This window comes from Diadema antillarum, unplaced genomic scaffold (genome assembly GCF_040938485.1).
Source record: "Diadema antillarum isolate AM-2024a unplaced genomic scaffold, OU_Dant_1.0 seq00000205_RagTag, whole genome shotgun sequence".
NCBI lineage: Eukaryota > Metazoa > Echinodermata > Echinoidea > Diadematoida > Diadematidae > Diadema > Diadema antillarum.
In genome coordinates, this window is record NW_027271264.1 from 139,077 (window position 1) to 163,376 (window position 24,300).

At 39.4% G+C, this 24,300-nt stretch overlaps 1 protein-coding gene across 1 annotated transcript in view; it reads left to right on the top strand.

The window, feature by feature from the left end:
- LOC139728916 (ankyrin repeat and IBR domain-containing protein 1-like) overlaps nucleotides 1-24,300 on the top strand; it is a 167,353-nt gene that overhangs the window by 2,297 nt on the left and 140,756 nt on the right. The window contains exon 2 of the mRNA XM_071639845.1: nucleotides 18,617-20,296. Coding sequence (XP_071495946.1) covers nucleotides 20,109-20,296 — 188 coding nt within the window. The 5' untranslated portion in view covers nucleotides 18,617-20,108. The remainder of the gene's footprint in view (nucleotides 1-18,616; nucleotides 20,297-24,300) is intronic.

Below are 24,300 nucleotides of genomic sequence, written 5' to 3' on the forward strand. Positions count from 1 at the left end.
GAACCTCTATTTTGGGGTCTGTTACTGAGTGTAACAATGAAAAGGTTGCAGTATACACATTACTACATGTGGTACTACAATGGGCTACATCAGTACATGTGTGTATGTATATGTACATGTATAAAGCATCGAGTCTCCTGTATCCGGCCAAATCCCTTATCCGGATGAGCCCCGGTCCCGACTTGTCCGGATACGAGAGGTTCAACTGTACCTAACACCATTTGTCTGGTCAGTTATGTTGGGGTGCAGTGAGACAGCATTTTCACTGTTGTCTTTATAAAGGTCTAGAAACCTGTCTACGTCATAGTGTACTCTTGAATTGCAATTTAAATGTAACGTTAGATGCCTTGTGGATATATAGCATCTAGGACTAGGAGTCTACTGCACTGGTAACTACAGCCAGCAGGTAAATACGGTCTAAGTACTGTATACACAGCCCTGTCGCTGTACACAAGTGTCGCGATGGGGACGCTGTGCAAAGCACGGTGTCTGGTCAGGTTACTGCACTGGTATAGATCTAGATCTAGTTCTTAATCTATGATATTCATTCAATAATATGTATGCGATTTTTTTTTAACTACGTCAAAAACTCGCCGAAATCTGTGACTAAAATCAGGTCTGTAAGCGTCCGTATTGCTCACTCATCTTCTGCGTGTTATTTGAATGGCAGTCACTCTCGTATACTACAACGTAGCGAGTCGGAAATATTAATGAACTAGTCGGAAATATTCATGAGCTACAGTCACTCTCGTATACTACAACGTAGCGAGTTGGAAATATTCATGAGCTAGTCGGAGAGCGGAAGTGACACATGCAAATGTCAAACCATTGCTGGAGCAGCACGTGCGGATACGAGTGCTTTGCGTAACACACAAAACGCACGGGCACACGGGCGTATGTAAAATGCTACCACTTCCGGTTGCGCATGCGTGGTAGTTCATTGATTTTGTGAAGCTCTCGAAGAAAAAGATGCCACCGCACAATCTACTCCCAAAAATTCAACATTAAGGTCTGGATACCAACGAAACACCAAATTCAACTCCACCATCAGCATAATACGATGTAGGTGAGCGGTAGAAATTATCTTTATGTTAAAATCAAACAAAATAAAAGACATTTTATGTGATTTTGCCGTCAATAGCGAAGGTCGTTTACAACGTTTAAACACTAGTATATGTCAGACTGCTGTGTTTCGCACAGCGGTCTGGTCAGGCTAAGGACTGGGACTGGCTATAGCCTGACCAGACGCACACTTTACGGCCTTATAATCATCAGTGTGAAATTTTACCCTCAGCGAGCAGTGCAGTGGCGGATCCAGAGGGGGGCGCAACAGTTGAATTGGCGAATGCCCCCCGTTTATTTTTTCGTTAAAAACAAAAGAAATAAAAAGAAAAAAATGAAATGAAACCCAGAATTGGGCAAAAAGAATTTCCATTCTTGGACAATAAAATTTGGAGTTTATATCCAAAACAATTATTATTATTAAAAACTTAAAAAAAAAAAGTGGCACCAGAAATACTAGTTGCACCCCCTCCCCCACCCCCTTTACAGAATTCCTGGATCCGCCCCTGCAGTGTGTGTGAATTTGAGTACCTATTGGGCACCGCAGGTTCAACAGCATGTGTTCCGGTACTGTACTGTGTGCCTGTGTGAAATTTCGCGTTGTAATGCAGTGTGTGTACCAAAAAGTACTGTATATGCCATATATTTTGCGAGTCTTAATTTTCGTGAATCAGGAATTCCCGACGATTTTGCGAGTGGTTAGATTCACGATCGTGGAGTCCTGGACTGAACGGAGAAATATACGACGTACATGCGTATGTCACATTCACATCAGAATCAGAGTCAATATTTTCACCTGTCCTTAACTTCGCGAATAGTACCCGACTCGTGAAATTCACGAAAATGAAAACCTTATCGGCACATACAGTATTATGTGTCAACATGTGTGTACATAGTGAAAGCACTTACGGTACGCCACGTGGTTGCTCTAATGCCCTTTCCTGCGCATGATCAAGCAGAGACAAACAGGGTCCTGTGCATATTGACACACAATGGAACGCAACCAGTGGTAAACTTTCTACCTTCGTGATTTTAAATGAATGGACGCTGCATTATATCTCAAGCAGGGGGACAGTAATTAACCGATAATTGCCTTGGTGAAATTGTTCTGAGAAGTAATGAAAAAAAAAAGATCTTACAAAGTACCTCAATTCGTCAGTCTCTTAGTGTTTATATCGTCTAAACAGTAATACCGATTTACTCGCCCGATCACTTCGATCAGATGCCGTGCAAAGCACACACTTGTGTACAGTGACAGGACTGTGTATAGTTACCGATTTATGGGCAGCCACTACATGGACACATACACTCACACAAAAGCCTCGCCCGCGTGGGTGATTTGCGCGATTTGTGATGGGGTCTCGATGGATAAAGGAGGCATAAAAATATTCACGTAACTGTTGTGGCTAGCTAGGATGTTCAGAAAAAAGCTATTGTATCACAGGCTTACTGTCAACTTTTTCACACTTTGCGCCATGATCATGGCAATTTTCTGCGATGCAACAATATAAATGTAAAGCTTGATAATCCTGCAGCGAAGTGCAAAGGCACGCAATATCGCAATCACACATTGTTTGATGTGTCAGCTACATTGTACGCAGCTAGAGTAGAAGTGCAGTGAGTGAGACGGGCTTTTAGTGACCTTATCACTTGTCAAATGGCGTTCCGTACAGCAAGAGAAGCTCGCCAGCTGCTCTGTGCCTTGTGATTCATGGGATATCAATATCACCTTGGCATATGGGGAATGAGGTACCAATAATATAGGGCCGTAAAGTGCACAAATGCCTAGATCTAGTTAAAAGCGGTGTCACACTTTTCCGGGCGAGCTACGCCGGTTTGTTGTGAGTACGGATTTTCCAACACGCAGGAGAATTTTCCGCGGGCGGACAAGAATGAGAAGATGAGAAGATTTTTTTTTTTGCTTTTTTGATAGAAAACTGTCCAAATATTTCACTCCAAGTGTGCACCAGATTGTTGCATTTTAATTCTGAAAATGCAAAATCTCTGTCACATGGGAGGAGAATACATGTACCCCCTCACCCTCCCCCGTTTGGTCCTTTTCCCATACACACTGTCTGACTTAGTACACACTTTTAGACTGACAGATTTGCCTAATGTTTCATAGAAAAGTTGTCACTGATGTGCACCCCAGATCTCTCACTTCACAAAAATAGAAAATGCAAAAATTCCTTCGGGTGGGAGAGGATATCTCCTTTCATTCAACCCTTTACCCGCTTGATTTTCCTTCATATATTTGGTAGGACCTACATTAAAAGTCCTGGGGGATTGAAAGCTTCCCAAATTCCATCAAAAATGTGTTTATGACATAATTTCATTTGAAGTCTACATGTATAAGTGCAAAAGCTCCCTTGTATGCAAGGGCATCAATCCAGGAGGACAAGGGGGGCAAACGCCATTTTGTCCCCTGGCCCCCCCCCCCCCAATAATATCAGAAATCAGGAAAATTTCTTGTGTTTTTTATAGAAAACTGTACAAATATTTCATTCATTCATGGTGTATTTCACACATTTTGTGCAACCAGAAATTAGCGCGAAAATAAGAGCATGCAAATATTTTTGCTTGTCATATGGTCCTGTGTGGGATGTCTTGATTCCGTGGAATTAAAAACACTCGAAACTCTTTTTACCCGTCCAAGTACGAAAAATTAGTGGCGCAAGAATATCCACTTTTACAGTACCCCCTCCCACACCCTCTCCTGTAAGGTCCCCTTCCATACAATGTACACTTTAATAGTACACTTGGGGGATTGACAAATTTTAGAATATTTCATCTATAAATGTGCATCATATCTGTCACTTCATTTCAAATTATATGTTCAAAAGTTCCCTCATCCTCTTTAAATTTTCCTTTCCCCTGCTGGGTTCCTATCCATAGATTTAGACTTGCACACTTTGGGGATTAACAATTTTACGAATATTGCACACAAGTATGCATCAGATCGTTCTATTTCAACTCTGAAAATGCAAAAGCTCTGCCCCCCCGTCAACTTCCATGTATTACTATAGGCCTACATAGTGATGTTCCACACACAGAACAAGAGCGGAGATACTGCGATTTAGTCATTCAGTTTCTGTGAATATTAATATTTTTTTCTTACTTTTTTGGTAGGAACAAAAAATTCCAAAAAATTCCTCAAAAGTGTCACCAGATATCTTAATATCAGGTCTGAATTATGCAAAATCTCCCTGGTGTGTGTGTGTGTGTGTGGGGGGGGGGGGAGGATACCCCCTCCTACACTCTCCCCCCTCTTGGTCACTCTGCTCCCTTGCACAGATTGTCAAACTCAAAGTTTGGCCCCCCTGCAATTGTGAAAACGGATCAACGCCAGAGCTGCACAGCAGTAATTAACATACAGAAACCTCTGGGCATTGTATCATACGTTTGGGGGATGCTGGTGCAGTTATAGTTAACAGTACAATGTAGTGTCAATATTTAATGAGTTGCAGTATCAATCTCATGGTCCGTCAGTATCAATGAAACAAACAAAATATGGTGGGACATGAAAAGATATTTTACCTATAATCTATACCCCCACCCACACATAGTGTGTATAGGGGTATATAGGAATCACTTGGATGGTTGGGTGGTGGGTGACAGTGACATATAGGACAAGATATCATTTTCCACAGTAAAAATGGGCAGACTGTCTGACCATAACAAGCAATTTGAGACATCACACTAGCAGTACAGTTAACACTGTTTACTGTTGGGGCTAAATTCCATAGTTGTTCAACTTAATTGACTGAGCTGTACATTGATGTTCAATGCTTTATTTTTTGTTTTATTTTATTCTTCTTCTTTTTTTTTTTGGGGGGGGGGGGGAGATGTATGCAACAAAGGGGTAGAAGAAATATTGTAGGTGGACCTTATCAAGTCTACATGAGTTTGAGTGGATTTGTTTTGGTAGTAAACGTAAACCTGCATGCTGCCAGTGGTGTTGAATCCAGCACAATGTTATCTATTTTTAATACACAAAAGTCACTGTCAATTGTCAAGTGACTCGGTGCTCTCCAAAGAATGGGGTTTCCCAGCAAGGATGCAATGCCTTAAGAATAGAACAATTATATGACAGGATGTAGTTGTCATAAGGATGAAAAAAAAAGCACAAGTGCTTGTAAGGACTGATCCCTTGAACTCATAGTCTGTAGCACACACTGTACTTGTATCAATACTGACAGCCAACTTAAGTCAATGTGTACATGGAGAACTAAAGCTGAGAAGTTTTACACTTTTTACACAGTGCAATTTAAATTTCAAATAAATAATCCATAAGCTGTTTTCAAAATGACTTTCTGGCCCGAATTCACAAAGGTGGTACAAATGAAACCATGGTTTAAACCATGGACAAAAAACCATGGAGCGCCAAGTGTCGCATGGAATATTTCGTTACGAAATCAGTCATTTCGTCGAAATTATTATTTTGTAACAGAGTGACAACATTTTGTAACTAAATGAACATTTCGTCCCCGAAATGATAATTTCGTTAACGAAACGGCCATTTTGTAGACAAAATGACCAATTTCGTAACGAAATATTCCATGCAACACTCGGCGCTCCATGGTTTTTATGCCTCCGCCACGAAGTGGTGCCGGAGGCATTATGTTTTCGGGTTGTCCGTCCGTCCGTACGTACGTCCGTCCGCTTTCGTTTACGCGATAACTTGAGTAACATTTACTGGAATTTTACCAAACTTGGTCCAAGTATGAAGTATGATGGGGCAATGATTTGATTAGTTTTTGGGTGAAATTGGCTGAAGGTCAAAGGTCAAAGGTTGCAAAGGTCAAATCATGAAATTGCATCCTTTTGCGCGATAACTCAAGACTGGATGGAGCAAATTTCACCAAACTTTATTAGAGGATGATGTATGATGGGACAATTACTTGATTAGTTTTTCAGTGAAATCGGACAGAGGTCAAAGGTCAAAGATCAAGGTCAAATCCTAAAATTTATCTGTTTATGTGATAACTCAAAATTGGATGAAGCAGTTTTCACCAAATTTGGTCCAAGGATGATGTATGATGGGACAATTAGTTGAGAATAGATTTTAGCGACATTGGCAAGAGGTCAAAGGTCAAAATGTCAAGGTCAAATGCTAAAAATGTTGCTATTTCCCCCATATCTATGCAATGCCCGCATTTATTTTCGTGAAACTTAGTATAGACATGTACTACTGTGTAAAGACTCTCCAGAGAGATTTTCATGTCATAAGGTCAAAGGTCAACAGGTCAAATGTTGCAATATCACTTTTCTCGCAAATCGTTCAGTGTATCTTCATGGAACTTGGTACATATGCATGTACTGACTGGCAGGGATTATCTAGGGAATTTAGGGGTCATGGGTCAATAGTCAGGGGGGTCAAAGGTCAAGGTCAACTCCTAAAAATGTTACTATTTCCCTCATATACTAGTTTATGCAATGATTGCATTAATTTTTTAGTTTTAAAATTCAGGTACATGTATTACTTAATGGAGATTCTCTTGGAAATTTCCGGCCAGAAGGTCAAAGGTCAAAGGTTAAGGGTCAAAGATCAGGTTTAAATGGAAAAAAAAAGATATATTTTGTACTGTAATTACACTCTTTCTTCATACCTTGAAAATTATACTCAATGCATAAACTTATAATAAGGTCGGTCAGAAGTCCAGTAAAAATTTTCAATTCCCCAAATGTGTGTACCTGCACTCTTTAATAGACAATTATAGCAAACTCAGATCATGGAAAGTGAACATTCAAGATATTTCTGACAAACCTGTCATTTCGATATTTTGCCAGTTATGTGAAACTGTCATCACACATTGTGAAGACATTACACCTATTGGGAGAATCATGCATTATGGCGGAGGCATCAGTCGCCATAGCGACATTTCTAGTTGTCCATGGTTTAAACCATGGTTTCATTTGTACCACCTTCATGAATTCGGGCCTCTGTGTTTAATGACCATTAAAAGTTTGGGCAATGAATTCCACAACTTTGCACAGTATAAACGAAAATGCAAATTGTTCAAAAGTTGTTTTGCATTTTGATAATTAAGAAGCCCCTATTCTTTTCGTATACTCTATATACCATATATTTAGTGAATCTAAATTTTTGCGAATCGGAACTTCCTGACGATTTCGCGGGTGGTTAAAAGAACTGTACAGTACTGGTTGAGGTGGGGATTCAGGTTTATAGCATTCCTAATAGTCAAGGCGCTAATTCCTGTAAGGGGCTTAATGAAGGAGTTTGTTCAAGTCACCCCGCAGAAAAGGTTTGACCACACAGGGTGGTAGATGGAACCTCTAGGAACACCCTCAGGTAGTATGTGGTTCCAAATTGTGGTATCAATAAAATTTTACAGGCCACTTTTCATTATTATTTGTTGGAACAAACATAAAAGAGTCTGCACACGCCAAGACTACTACACGCACCGCTAGCACTGTCTTGCAGGAAGCTCTATGGGACGTACAGTGCCAGTGGCGCGTGTGGTAGTCTTGATGCAGACTTTTTTCGACCAAAAAAGGGTTTGTGCCTGCAAACTAACAAAGCTGTCACACCTTTCCAGGTAAGCTACGCCAGCTTGTAACGAGTAGGGATTTTCCAGCACACGGGAGAATTTCTGCGGGCGGACAAGGATGTTGGCGACTTCCGTATTTGCATCTTACCTGCTACACGCGTGCTACTTTCCCTGTTAATTGCGTGTATTCTGTGTGACCTGCATGAAAGCTTTGAAACCGACCCGTTTTCAGTTACGAGCGACATAAGGGGACTGCGAAGTATGTACATTGGAGTTGCCTGCGAGGTGCTGCCACTAAGGGCCTCCTACTTGTGTTGTGCGTGTACCTCTGCGAGCAAACCCCCGTGACTCACCCGGAACAAGTTTTTGGCATGCTCAAGGCCTTGTCAAACCGTGCCTGGGGAAACCTTGTGGGTTGACTTGCGAAAAAAAAAAAAGAAGCTATCCAGAGCTCCCCGCAGTTGGCCCTCACCTGGCAGTACTTATCTGGTATCTTGCCCGTACTTGCCCGGAGGTGTGCACGCTAGTCCGATATATTTACCCGCAGCCAAGTTTTGAGCATGACCAAAACTTTTTCCGACTGAGTCGTGGGGATTGCCTGCAGAGGTCCACTCAGAACACCAGTAGGAGGCCCGTAGCTGCCGCAAGTCACAAACGGTTGACCCGCTTGAATAACGTAAGCTGCCCGTGGATCTATGCAAATCAAATTCCTTTTGAAGGATTCCTTCACCAGGTTGTCAGCCTTCATTCGCCACCCATGCGCCCTGACACGCAGGTCCAGCATGTACAGTAGGACGCACGTGAAACTCACCCAAAGCCTTGTCCGCCCGCAAAAATTGTCCTGCGTGCAGGAAAATCCCCACATGTAACAAGCCCGTGTAGTTGCCCTGAAAGGTGTGACAGGGCCTAAACTTGACTGCGGGTAAAAAGGACTTGCGTGCGCAACTCTGGGTAACTACTTGCGAGATACATTGTACTAGGTACTGTCATGTGCGGGTTATCTGCGGGGACCTCCATGCACATAGCAAAAATTGTTATTCGCAAGTTGCACGCAAGGCTTGCCCGGAAATGTGTGATAGTACGGCCTTCCCTTTTCATGCCAAGTGGTAGGTGACACTGGTCACTATCATTTTAAAGTAGAATGTGAAGAAGCAAATGTGGGAAGATTGAACAGAAAGTATCTTTCAAAAATAGAGAAATTTGGCATCAATTTTCCAATGTGTCATATTTTAAGACAAAAATAACATCCACACAGAAAATCAAGATAGCAGCCATTTATCAAGGTTGTCGTTAAAGGACAAGTTCACCTTCATATACATGTGGTTTGAGTGAAGGCAACAATATAGTAGAACACATCAGTGAAAGTTTGGGGAAAATCCGACAATCCGTTCAAAAAGCTATGAATTTCTAAAGTATCTGTGCAATCACTGCTGGAGGAGAAGACTACTACAGTGTATGATGTCACATACGTACAACAATATATTGAATACGTACAACAACTATTGAATTGAATTGAATTGAATATAAGGCCAAGTAAAAAAAAGAAAGTAGTTTCTCGTCCGGGTTTTTTGAGCAAGGCGATGAGGGAGGTCCTTACTATTTGATATCTTACTATTTTTTTCGAGGATTGTCAAAATGAAACTAACATGTGTTTCTCGTCCTAATTCTGAGAAAGGTAACGAGAGAGGGCTTTACTATTTTCTATATCCAATTTATGAAATGAAATATCACTCTGGTAGCTGTGTTATGAGAGACCAGGTCCCAAGTGTATGTCTTGCCAGCACTCTGTGCATTTTCAAACAAATAGATATAAATATGTACCATACTTGAAATGAAACTTCATGCATGCAGAAATACATTTGCTTTTCCTTTCCACTACAGATGTCAAGGGAAAATGACTATCTTAATATTGGTATTTAGTGTTGCAATGACATTTCTGATACCAGTGTACTTGCAATTCTGATGCATTGTGCTATTAATTGAAACAGGTATAAAACACTCTATCAACAAATGTACGACTGAAATAAATTCCATGATATTCAAAACACTGCTTTATTAGGTGATACGCTATCAGCGTATCACCTATTGTGATTGTCAAAATCTCTCTTTATTTCTTTTTATTCTTCTTTCTTTCTGGACAATTTTGTGTCATCAATATCTCAAGAATGACATTACGGAATAACATGACATTTTCAGGGAACATGTCTCATGACAAAATCTAGCCACAATAAGGTTTTCATGACAGTAACATATCTATGACGTCATCTAGGCGCCATTTTGTGATTTTCGGACCATGTTACATGATCGATCATAACTTCATATCTAAAGGTCATGTCTGTATCATTTTCGGCGGACATTAAGTTCAGGTCACGCTCTATCATACATTTTAATGCTAATTACCTAAGACATTATTACGCGCGCGTACGCGCGCGTCAAACTTTTAAAAGGCTCAAAACAACTTACCAATGGGAAATCTCGAAGTTTCAGACAATTTTAAGCGTTTCGCGCGTTCGCGTCCGTCCGCACATTTTCGCGCGTAGTGCGCGTAAGCAAACTGAAAATGCACATTTTTTGACAGATTTGGATTCCTGATACATTAAGTAACAATATCCATTGATTTCCGATCAATTTCGACCTATAACAAAGGAATGCGCTGGCGTCAAAGTTGAAATTTCGTGTTCGCGTCTATGTGGAAATATAGCGAAAAACATGTCTTTGTTTATTTCGCCATAGCTCTTTAAAACGTCAGGTGACCCTATGTTTTTATTGCATATTACAAAAGCATATGAATTGAAAATAACGTCTCAAGTATCAATATTTCCCTAAATACATTATGACGTCATCATATCATCATCTGAAATCAAAAAAGTGGAATTAATTTTTTTGAGGTACTGTTTCTGACATTCATTTGCTCGTATCTCTGTTGTTTAAGCTCAATATTATCCCAAATTCAGATATGTTGTACTTTGAACATTTGCCTTTTAAGTCCAAGTCATGGTTTTGAAATTTGATGACGTCATCATACCTTAAATTGTGATTAAAGGTAAAGATGCAAAATCGGACAAGTTTACGTGTATTGTCTATGGGAGGTGATTTTTTTTAAAACCATGCATTGACTTGACAACGTTTAAGCACCTTTATCTCAGCTGATTTTGCTTCATTTCCTCTGAAACTTAAGTATGTTGTAGCTGAGACAATAAGCTTCAGTAATCATGCATTTTATTTTTTGAAATCTCATCATCAGGTTGACAATTTTGCAGTTTAAAACTGAAAATGAGAATGGAATGTGGACAAAACGATTCCCGATTCAGCTTTCACATACATAAGTTTACGTTCCTCATATTTTCTCGCCGAGACGTATGGCCGAGTGGTTAAAGGCGACGTCTCAGAGACTTGAGGTTGCGGGTTCGAACCCCACAAGATCACGAAACAAAATACTTAGCTATTTTACTTTTTTTCTTCAATTTTGTATTACATATTCGTCCATGTAGAAATCACGTTCGTATATAAACGCACCTATACACACACACAGACACACAGACACACGCCATATCCCTCTTTTTTGTGTGTTGGAGACCACATTGCTTCGACTGCAGCAACATTTTGCAGGTTGACTTTGTCAAACCGATCATAGTATGTAATGACGACGACTGAGGTGTTGTACTTTGAACATTTGTCTTTCAAGACCATGTCATTGTTTTGTACTTTGATGACGTCATCACACTGAAAATTGTGATTAAAGGCAAGGTATCAAAACCAGCCGATTATAGGCTTTATGTCTACGGCGCGTATTTTTCCCAAGTTGCCAGAAATGGCATAGCGACATCAGTCGTTACAAGGCCGCATTTCCGTCTAGCAATGCAATACATGTTCACGCGGCCACGATTGTTGAGTGGGCATTGACTTTTTCCCCCTGTAATATCCATACATTTCTTTTTTGCCTTACCATTTCCGGGGATGTCCCGTGGCCGATTGGTTAGAGAAACGGTTTTGCATGCACGCTCAATATAACTTCAAGGTGCCTATATCACATTCTTTTCTTTGTCGATCACAGATGACCGACACCTGATGACCCCAAGCGTATCACCTAACTCGTCAGCGTGACGAGTTTCATATCTCGTTTATCATTGGTGTTTGTGACTTTTTGTGTCCACACAGCTGCGCTGTAGGTCTATCTGCATCTCTTCACAGCACAATTGTAGCACATTCAACTGGAAACTGGCTGGTACAATTGCAGATGAATGTCAAAATGATACTGATATGGCATTATAGCATTAAACATTTAAAGATGTTTCTTCATGTTCTAAAAGACATTTGATAATCACTCATCATTTGAATGATGAATGATTCAATCACACTACAGGTGGTATGACTCACGGCCGTGTCCATGAATTTACATCGTAAAGAAAAGTATCCCGCAGAAATACGAGACAAACCAGAATCCGTGGAAAAGTTATTTATTTTGTGTAGATACACCCATTTAATAATTCTACATTTGCTGGAAAAGTGCATTCATTTTCTCTTCAAAATAGATGCAACGTTACAGAGCAGAGTGTTTGGGCATCTACACATTCAAATGTGTTCATGCATGCGTGCAGACAGCTGACAGACCAGGGGGATGGGGACCCTGACAGCTACAGACACGCATACGTGACTGGCACGGCCACACTGCACTGGCACCGTACCTTCCGACACTGCACACACATGCACATAGTCACAATGACATGAAAATGTATACATGCAAACTCGATACAATCCTCACGAGCATTTGTACAGTACAGTTCATCCGCTTAAAATATGAGAAACGGGGAAAAATACGAACAATGCGCAAAATATGCGTGGACTATCAGCAATTGTTCGCAAAAAATGTTGCCGCTATCGCGTTCACGACGTACCGAGTGCGCTGTACATCACAGCGCCCAGGCCCGCGCGCCCATCCAACTACCGTTCGACTGCTTTGTGGGTCATTCCTTCTTGCCGAGCTCGCAGTGTGAAATGCATGCGTTATATTACATACGCACTATGTACAGAAGCTACAGCTGTACTAAGTAGAGGACGCAAGGCGTATTTAGAAATGAGAAATCACGATTGGTAGGTGAATTTTTATTGTCGTTATTTTTTTTCGGCGGCCGAAAAAATAGTAAATATCAAAAAAGTCGATGCGGCAACTGAAATTTGATGTGGGCGGGGAGCGGGCTGGGACGAGAATTATGAATTTCTTGGTATTTTCAGCGCCATTTTGAAAATAGTAAATAGTAAAAAACTTGATGCGGCGGCCAAAATTGATGCGCGCGAGGACGAGAAACTGGTTTCTTTTTTTACTTGGCCTAAGGAAAACAAAAAGAGAATTTCACAAAACTTGACTTTTTGAATAAAGTGCACATTTCTTTGGCATGTTACTGACTTATGTTAGGGGTAATATTATTTCCCCTGACTTCTGAAAGAGAGAAGTCGAGTGTCCTTTTATTATGTGAGAAAAGTGAGAATATCTTGAATTTTCTTTATACTTTCTGTACATAGTTGTATACATATGACATCGCAAGCTATAGTAGTCTTCTCATCCAGCCGTGACTGAGCAGAAACTTCAAAAATTCATAACTTTTGAACAGATTGTCCGATTTTCCTCAAACTCTCATTGATGTGTTCTACTAGTGATATTGCTGCATTCACTCAACCCACATGTCTATGAAGGTGAACTTGTCCTTTAATGTGTTACGTAAAAGTTAATTCTCAACCTATAATTTGACAAAATTGCCATTTAAAAGAAGATAATTTTCCTGTCTTTTCCTTTGTGTTCATACGCATTCGAACAATATTATATTAATGAAAAACATGTTGAGGGTCCCCTTCCTTTTTTGCCTTGAATATCACTCTATTGGTGTACAAGCATAAATGATGATTTTACTTTTACAATAATTTCGGGGTCAGACAACTTTCTATTGATTTTTACCGTAGTCTTTTATAATTTTGCCCAAACAAAGTACGATAAAGTGAAAAAAAAGATGCACATTGTATCTGGAATCTAGACATGTTTGTTTCTTTTGCCTTTCGTGCACATCACACATTGTAGATCGGGTCTTAAACTTCCTACCTCAACACTATAAAATTAGCTTGGATAAAAGGGAAAGGACGCCCAAGATTTTCCCTCATTCTCTCCTTAGCATTAATTAATTACTGCACATTTTGATACAAATTTACATGTCATGATTTTTCATTTTAATCTATTTTTTACAATAGCTATCTGCTAACGAACACAAAAGTACGCTTAAAGGTGGATAATAGAGTGTACATACCTGCATTCTTGAATAAACTTCCTTTAAGAACATGAACAATCAATTACTTTCCTCTGCTCTTTTCCAAGGTTGTTTCTAATAACCATTGCTCTGTAAATACGTAAAAAAGCTAACATTAGAATATCATTGGTTTTGCTCTCTGTATTCACATATATTTTTAAGGGAAATTTGTGTCCATACATTGCTAAAAACTTCATTTGCCTGTACTTTGAAGTCAAATATGTGTTGAAAGTTTTATGGAGTTTTGATGAATTCTTCATGAAATAAATGCAAAAACTATGATTATTTTGTCATTTTCAGCGCTCCCTTAAAATGATAGCGACAAGCGTCACCGACCCCTTGGCATGAAAAGTTAGTGTGCAGGCAAAAACCCTTGTTTGTCGAAGAAAAAGTCTGCATACGTTAAGACTACTACACCCACTACTGGCATTGGCACCTGTAGCAGTGCCAGTGGTGCGTGTCGTCTTGGCGCACGCAGACTCTTTTTTCAAACAATAAGGTCTTGTCGCAACTAAAGTGGCCTGTAAAATTTTATTGATACAGTTGAACCTCTCGTATCCGGACAAGTCGGGACCGGGGCTCATCCGGAGAAGGGATTTGGCCGGATACGGGAGACTCGATGCTTTATACATTTACATACTGTAAAACGAGGAATTTTCGCGTGCATTTTAATTTCGCGAATTTCGCGAGCGCCAAGATTCGCGAAATGAAAATGCACGCGAAAGTTCTTGTCTACACTGTATATGCATTGGATGCCAGTGGCAGTTCGCGAAAATTTCATGCCGCAAAAAAGGCCGTCGGCTCCAATTCGCGAAAAATTCATGCCGCGAATATATCATGTTTTACAGTATACATACACGTGTACTGTTGTAGCCCATTGTAGTACCACATGTAGTAATGTGTATACTGCAACCTTTTAATTGTTACACTCAGCAACAAACCCAAAAATAGAGGTTCGTGTTTGCAAGAATGAAATCATTTTCTTTTATAAATTCTTGGGATGATTTACCTAAATAATTATTAAGAAATGTATCAAGTATACGTAATTCATGTGTGTTTGTGTAGGAGTTCTCAAGGAGTTGGGAAATCCCCCTTTCCTCCCGTAATTATTAACAAAAGATAAAAAATCACGGCGAGATTGCGTCTGTATAATAGAGAGATCCGGATAAAGGGAGGCCGGATAAGAGAGGTTCAACTGTACCACAATTTGGAACCACATACTACCTAGGGGTGTTAAAGGGGGTCCAACCAGGGAGGTGGGAAGAGATCCCACCTCCCTGGTCCGACCAACCATCCCATGCAGTCAAACCACTTTTGCGGGGTGGGTTGAACGAAGTCATCTTTTCTGGGTCCCTGAGCCTTGACTATAAGTGAGATAATGAGAAACCTCTTATGAAATATGAAAGAGCATGTAATATTAAGGATTCAATGTTTACACATGTATTTGATGAATATTGGTTTTCAAATGGCTGAGATATCCAAAAAAAGTGATAATGATAAAATGCGACAAGCCACGCCTTTTATTAGCATCTCTTTGTTTCACCTTGTTTTGGATATCTCGGCCATTTCAAAACCGATGTTCATCAAATTAACCTTTGATACCCCTGAGACTTGCATGCTCTTTGACATCTCATAGAATGGTTTCCGAACATCTCGCAAAACATTAGAAGCTAAATCCTCACCTTAGCCAGAACTGTACAGTCCCTTTAAATTCGCTATTGTGGAATCCTGTACCAAATGGAGAAATGTATATTTACGCGTATGTCACATTCATAGCTTGATCAGATTCAATATTTTTGCATGTCTTTAATTTTGTGAATAGCACCCGACTCGCGAAATTCACAAAAATAAAAACCTCGCAAAATATTTGGCATAAACAGTATATTACATTATATGGCGTAAACAGGAAATTAAAGCAGTTTCTAATGAGGAAGATTACAACCTGCATGGAAGTAAGGCTCAGCGTTCCAACAGCAAAAATTAAAGATTTGTATGAATTACGCATTCAGTGTTTTACAGTCTGGCCACAAGTGACATTTTTGCTCGCATGCTGAAATTATGCCGGTTTTGAAGCATTTCAATCATGAAAATCGTCTTGATGAATTTTGGTAGATGTTTTAAGGTAACCTTCAATAAGTAAGTTGTCATCAACATAGAATTCTACAATGTACATTACCTCTTTTAATGCTGTTTCACAGTAGTAGCTTACCCTCTGGCAAATCGCTGTTGCTAGTGTTTCAATGTATCCAAAATTAGCTGAGCCTCCTTGGGTTTGGCCCAATGTATTTAATATTGAAGGTGACTCACAGCATGGCAACCTTGACGTTCTGAGCGAAAAATATCCCACACAAGTTGGAAATTCACTAGAACAATCTCCCCAAAAAGCATGTAATTTTGGTTCAAGGTACAATGTATTAATGAATAGGGGGCTAGCACATCTAAGCAATCTACAAGAAGACTGGACCATGAGTGGGTCTCAATTGTGTGTATCGTGTGGTGTATGGTGTCTGAAACAGAATTGAAGTTTAATTTTTGATATTTACATCTAGATACTGTTCTGAGAATGAGTTCCATAGATGCCCTGTATTATTTTAAATAAGATTTGTATCTTCTGACTTTTCACATGATACAATATGTATATCAGAACTATCAAAGGGCTATTTTTTTTGAGATACTGTAGCACCAGCTTTCATGCAAACAGTAATTATGTACGGTGTAGGCCTACTTTCATACATGTGTATCTTAGTAGATGTCTGAAATTCACCTTACCGAAATGCATCAAAATCACAGAAAATACTTTGTAGCTTGTATTTGATCACTCATGGAATACAATTTTACACCAAATTGGTTATCGGGAAGCGCTGCTGATATGGATGTTGACTTGCTGTTGCGAGCTTCCCAGTGTTTGCTGTGCTTGTCCTGTGCAGTTGTGCTTGTATGCAGTTGTGGTGCTGAGCATATGCACTGCCTATACAATTTGAAACTGAAGTTAGCTATTTTATTACATGCATGACATGATGTACAAGATTTTGCATGTTGTCGCTCAAAACTACTCCATTTTCGTGACCTTTGTGGCGTCTCCTGTCCTTACTATACAATCTGAAGTTAAGGAAGTCATCTAATTTTATGTGACTGTTGTGTATCAACATAAGATAACTTCACTTTCACTTTATAGACAACTTGAAAGTTGACGTTGATATTGAATGCTCTCCAGTATTGACTGATTTGGGTTAAATTCGGTACATGAATGACAATAAATACTGTAAAAGTATTTTCTGTGATTTTGGTGCAGTTTTGTCAAGTTGAATCTGAGATGACTGCAGAAACAAAAGGGCATTCATGCTGTAATGCCCTTGCAGACAATAATAGGCTCGTACAATTTCATTGAAATATTATGTGGCACCAACATTCGAGCACAACTTTTAATCAGTTGCAAAGTTCTTTATGGAATACAAATGTGCAATTGATTGCAAGTTGTGATCGATCGCAAATGGATGGATTTAAGTTTTGACTTATGCTAAATTTTTCAGAAACAGGCCCCTGATCAGGGTAACAATTTTGTTTTTTAAAAGAAAAATAATGCAAATGAATTGGGATGAAAATGATTCTTGATTATCTGTCATATACATGTACACTGTAAGCTAATGTTCAACACATTTGCTTTGTGGAGATGTATAGCCACATGGCTGAAAACTTGGTCTCTGGTGCCAGAGACGAAAGTTTGGACATTGTGCAGGTTCGAAACCCACAGGATCCAGGCCAAAAATGCTTTTTCTTTTCCTTTTTATTTACATGCAAAGTCTATGCTGATGCAGTGGTCGCCCAAGTAAAGTACACGAACGCTCTTAGACATGGCTACATAAATCTGAGCCTGGGAGCAAAACTAAGATCTGTTTTAAAGAAGGGATGAAATTTGTGGTATTTCAATCTGTCTTCCTCATTATGAGTCCAATAACTAAGCAGTCATGGCTACATCTTTTGATATTTGACTGTAATCACGCGCATTCACTTTTTTCGTCTTGCAATTCCTGCGGACTTCGCAGTGTGTGCGATCCTAGCACCTAGTGCTGTGGATCAATAATTTCGATCGGTATCGCTTTGTTAATCTGATCGTCAGTGTCGGAGCTCAGTTTAACGCAGTCATTTGGAAGCTAGCAATAGCACTAGCACTAGCATCGAACCTGAAATCACCCAGTGTGTTACAAAAACTTTTACATCTAAAATCCTACAGACATTTCACTTTGAAAGAGGTGGAAATTGAAATGCTCATCCCCCCCCCCATAAAAAAAACTTCCATCATTAAGGATGATGTAAAAATGAGTCATCAGCTTTATCATAGCATGAAGATGATTACCTTAAAGTTATTTTATAGTGAAAAAATCTACTTCACAAGAATGGCATTCAGATTATACTGAAGTTTTCTGCAGTGTCTTTTAAAAAAACAAGTTCAATATCTAAAAAATATACCTTTTTCAGGATTAGACCAAAGCTTTTATCACATCAGTTTGATGTGACCCTTCCTGAAAACTTTCGAGGGTAAAATAAGTTGTTTCTTAATTTTCATTTTGTCACCCTCGGGTAATTTTTTAATTTTTTTAATTGCCCTTTCTGAGAATGAAGCCGATTTCTGTGAGAGAATCATTACACAGTACAGATGTGTGTATCGTACATTGTTTTCACTTAGTTTTCATTGCACGTGAATATTCTCTTGTAATTACCTGGCTGATAATTTGCTTTCTATTGGCACAGATCCCTCCAGGAGAAGCAGGCAGGGGAATGACATACATGGATCGCACATTAAGATGTTGGGAGGCAACATCTGGTACAAACTCGTGCCTGGGATATCATCTGTAACAACTCGGGGGCTGTACTGAGCAGAGTTCTTTGGAGGATGCGATTAAAAGCAGATGCTGCCCCACTGAACAGCCCCATTGAGATGATGTAATTCGTTGCCAGGCAACACAGATGTATGAGCAGTATCACCCAAGATCTGTGGAATCAGCGACTTAGGTTTGCCAGAGCACGCTGTGGAAGAAAAGGAGAAAAACAGGGGAATGGTGGGATCAGCTGATGGAAATGTGACATTGCAGTGCCACTGGATGCTGTTTTATATGTCTGCAGTGAATCACAAATCAGGATTGGTGATAACAGTTTTGCATTGTGCTTTTATAGTGAGAGTACTTTATTGCATCACACCATGCACCAACTTTGGATATAATACACCCCTCTTAGACAACAAGAAACAATCTCTTCAGCATGTTGAAAATGGATGCAAATATGTAAATGTATGGTTATCATAGAGCCTGAGAAATCTGTGATAAAAAGTCTGGGGTGTGTATATCATGTATGGATGTTGCTGATCACAATGGTCCAAGTGACTCACATCAGGAAAGATCAACTAAAGACTGGTATGTGAGTTGATATTAGCCACTGAACAGTGGACCCAAGCTGTGCAACTTTGTGATTTCAGTAAAAACCTAGCAGTAAACACTATTTGGTTTGTACAGTCATTCAGCGGTAACTCCAGAAAAGTTTTGAAGGTTACAAGGAAACAGACTCAAAAGTATCGTAGCAAGGCAACAGCTGATTACATTTGTTCTGACATGTCTGTGTGAGCAGCCTACACTCTGTCTCAATTAGATTAACTTAGCGTACAAGACTTATCCATAGTGTTCAGCTCTTCTCTATCATTGGTTTGTATTAGCCGTTGCCAACTAATCTGAAAAGTGAGCCTCAAAGATACGCTCAGCAAGCAAGCAAGCATAACAGAGCAAAAAGAAACCAAAAAGAAAAAAAAACAAACCTGCAAGAGGTTTTTTGAATTTGGTTTGTCTTTGATGTAGATGAAAGCATTCCAGACAGAAGTGATTGTGTTATTAACACATGGATGAAAAGCAATGGAAGAACCTGTCAAAAGAAAAGACAACTCTGAGTTTCCTGAGTGCATTTCAAGTAACAACGGCTAACTGTGAAGATGATTTCACATGGCATCACAATTGTTTTCATTCATATGCTCGATTTGATCACACTTACGTATAGTAATGTGCAGTGAAAGAAGGATGCTCCTGCTTTGATGGAGTTGTGCAGGATCAACCATATGATACACTCAGCCTATCACTAGGACTGGGCAGTGACCTGGCTCAGGAAAGACTTGTGTATTAGTCATTGTATTGCTGACAGACAGAGGGTGCCCCAAAGGTTTGAATTCAGCTGGCAGTACAAGACACTGCATGTTTTCAGGATGGGCAACAGTTCATCCAAATTCCGCAAGGCACTGCAGTCTGGTGATGAGAAGACAGCAGATGAGATATACCAGCACAGTGTTGAATTCCAGAAAGCCTTTGACCCCAATGTGTCCTACGGTGAGCACTATGACCACAACACTGCCTTGCACTACGCTTGCAGACATGGCATGCACAGATTGGTCAGGTGAGTATCCATGCGCCAATCTTTTTTGTGCCCCATATCTCATACGTTTTCTGAGGATTCTAGCCTTCATTAGAAGTAATGAAACTATTGCCGAGATACCTGGTACAGATGTATCTTCCAAGGTGTGCATGCATTCATGTACATATTGTGTGCATATATTTTCACTTGCTTCATTCTCTTGAAAATGTTTTGTCTGTGAAAGAGTGAACTTGAGGTCATTGCTTTATTCTCAAGGAAACTAAAAAGACAGCAACAAAAGAAAAAAAATATCCTCGTAAACATTGCTGTAAAATTTTAAGTTTTAAGACAATGAGTATTAAACTGCAACCAGATATACAAGTAGCTGTCAGTTGTGCCTATGCCATGTTTATGTCACTTCCTAACAACTCGTGTGTGTGTCTGTGTTTTTGACGCATTTCTCTGCATGTCATCTGGATTATTTCTTCAAAGTAATTGCATAGCCTACACATACGTTGTAGTTCCCTCCTATTATAGTGAATAAGAAGAATATACTGTAAAACTAGAAAATATGATACAGCATAAAACTTCTTCAAATTCATGAAATTCTTCCGTTGAGATGTTTTTCTTGCAACTGATTGACAAATTGCCCTGCATCGACTTAAATAAGCACTGAATTGATCAGTGTTTTAGTAGTAGCCATGATAAAAAATCATGGGCGTACATACTTGAGCAGAATTGGAACCTACAACGACCTCCTGATCACCGGACAGGTGTCATCTCCACTAGACCAACGAGCTTTCGCCCGACAGCAAGTGTTCTAATCCTTATAGCATGCAGCGGGTACTGCTTTGTTATTCAAATTCTTGAAATTCTTCCGTCGATAGACGGAAGAATACTAAAACACTGATCAAGTCAGTGCTTATTTACGTCGATGTAGGCCAATTTGTCAATCAGTTGCAATGAAAACATCTCGACGGAAGAATTTCATGAATTTGAATAACAAAGCAGTACCCGCTGCATGCTATAAGGATTGGAACCAACACTTGCTGTCGGGCGAAAGCTCGGTGGTCTAGTGGAGATGACGCCTGTCCGGTGATCAGGAGGTCGTAGGTTCGAATCCTGCTCGAGTATGTATGCCCATGATCTTTTATCATGGCTACTACTAAAACACTGATCAATTCAGTGCTTATTTATGTTGATGTAGGGCAATTTGTCAATCAGTTTCAAGCATAAAACTTTCTTGAATTGGCACTGGCATTCAGTACATTCCCTAGACAGCAACTTTCGTTAATATGGGCCTGCACGTCCGCTCGAGGACAGCCGCAGAGAAATGCATGCACTGTGTGTGCGTGTACATAGTCATTCCCATGCCACTGCATGTTATACCAAGGAGGTTCAAGAGATGGAGTAACAACAGTGTCATTCCCTTTGATCCCATGTTCTAAGCCGCCGCTCAAAAATATTTGAAGCATGTGCCAAACAGGATCTGCTGCGCAGATACGAAGACAATTGACTCGTGTCTCATTACATAATCACCAGCCACTTTCAAAGGAAGATATGTCTTTGTGATGGTAATTACTTTTCGCTATCCCTTCTTACAAAAGGTAGGTGGTACAGACACAAAGATGCGCGAATAAAAATTGAGCAAAAAAAGCTGAAATAAAGATGAAAGTTACTCGACTGGGCATACCCGGGCACTAATCTGATATATCTATCAATAAAGAATTATACTTGAAGATTACATGTATTCCATATTATTTTCATTTTTGGAAATTAAGAGGAAAAGTGATAAAAACAGCTTTCCAGGATGGTACAGTTTTGAACATTTTCACATGATACAGCTCTGATTTACCCTTTTGCACAAATTTCTGGACGGGTTTGACTTTTGTTTTACATGCTTTATCATCACGTATCTGCGGTGGGGACAAATAACGGGTGGCGATATTATTGATTGTGACGTAATCGAACGTGACAGCATAAACACTCCCTCGTTTATGATCCCTGCATTTTTAATTACCCCTACATTGAATAAGCACTAAATAAAAGAAAAACAAAAAAGGGTGGAAAGTATAGGTATCTTCATTCATGCATATTCATATCTTTAAAACACTCCAGTCGTAGTTGCAAAATCTCACTAAAAATTCCATACAAGTACAAAATGTAGATATTTTTATAACCCTTATTTCATGTATCAAATATCAAATTATGTAAATTATTTTTACGTCATCGCAGTAGTATTTAAAAATACAATTTTGGGGGGATTTTTTTATATTCATTCCTCTTAAATTTGAATGAAAGAGGTCATGCCTGCCTGTTTCGTGCAATCGGTTTTCATCTCAGAATTTTTTGCTCATCTACCCATTCTCCTAAAAAGGGGTACAATAGCGTCTCAAGAGCCTGGTAGGCTACTAAAATCAGAGCTGTTGTCTTGCTAGCATTAATTTTGGGGGATATTGAGGTGACATGACAATGATCTCCGGTGAAGTTAGTTTTTATGTAGTAACGATTAAATAGATTGCACTTGGTATTGCATTTTGTTCCCTTTAGCGGAAAAACAGAAGATACTTTCCTGACGTAAGAGCCGCAGAATTTCATTTTTATCGGAGTGGCGCTCGCGCTTCCGCCTTGTGCGTAGGCGCAGAGATTCAGTCCCACATCGTTCATTGTTCGACGCATGAACGTGCATTTTGGCGCATGCCTATGGCAGCTGCGTTATGTCGTGCTGTTCTGCTGGTTAGGCTGGTTTGTGTGCAAAATGCATGCTTTACTGCATGGTTTCTTGGTTAATAAGTTTTTGTTGAAACATGAAAGTTCGGTGTGAAGTCGGATACTGCTTTGGCTTGCTTGCGAGAGGATCAGAATCTAAGCTGCCAAGGTGTCATTTTATGTACAATTTTGTGGGATAGCTGTGTACTGTAGTGTATGTAGCCTGGATAACTAGTACTACTACTAGCTTCTAAATAGCACTAGTAATCTTTTGGGCAAATCCGTATGGGAGGGGCAAAAACAGCGAAATTCAAAGTAAAGTAAATGCTCAGAAATTTAAGTTTCCCGTACAGACCGATTGTTGTATTTACGGAAACAAAAAAACCTTTTCCAATAACTTTCCTCGTTTTTGTTCTACATACTTTCAAAGTTGGAAGACTTTTTATTTTATTTATCTAAAATTTTACAATATCAAATGAAAATTTAAAATGAAACAACTTAAATATCTCTCCACTTTATCCATACTTCCACATTTTTCTTCTTTTGCTTCAACAATCACATTTTTTGAAGCATTCAGTCACTCTCATTATGATATCTGTTTGAGAAAGTTTCCAAATCTACTGACAAATTGACGTACAGAGTAATTCCGTTACTATAAAACTGAAAAAAAAGTTTTCTCCTGAACAAAGTAATCACTGATTGTTTCTCCCCTTACAAATTTTTTCTCTACATGTGACTCCCTAAAAACTCACAAACCATTTTGTGAAATAGTGTATCTCCTTTAGTTCTGCTGTGATTGTGGTAACGGAATTACACGGTAAAGGAATTACACGCACATCTAATATGGAAAAGAATGACATAACCTACTTTCATGCCAATATGTATGTGAAGTGTTCATGAAATAGCTTCAGGGCATTATCCTCAAGCTTAATGTTGTTAGTGATTGGCAGTAAAGGAGTGAAAGTTGAAATATTATGATACACTGACATGACTCAGCATAGCTGGATGCCTCTGACAGTGAGTCCTGACATCAGGGTACATGTTTTACAAGACTACAGTACTTGTGCTTGAAGTCTCCTCCTTACTTTCATCTTTTTTCATGTACAAGAACTACATGGAGACTGTGCTAACTGATGATTTAGGTTTGCTAAAGATACTCATTCTCAAATGTTAAAACTCATACTGAATTCTGAGATATCAATGTATATTTTCTTGCTAAAAGAGTCTCATGGTTTAATATTAAATCTGAGTATAGTAGTGGGGGGCGCAGGGATTTTTGGTTCAAAATTTTCCAAAAGCACCAAAATTTGGCACACATGTAGCCCAGACCATACTAT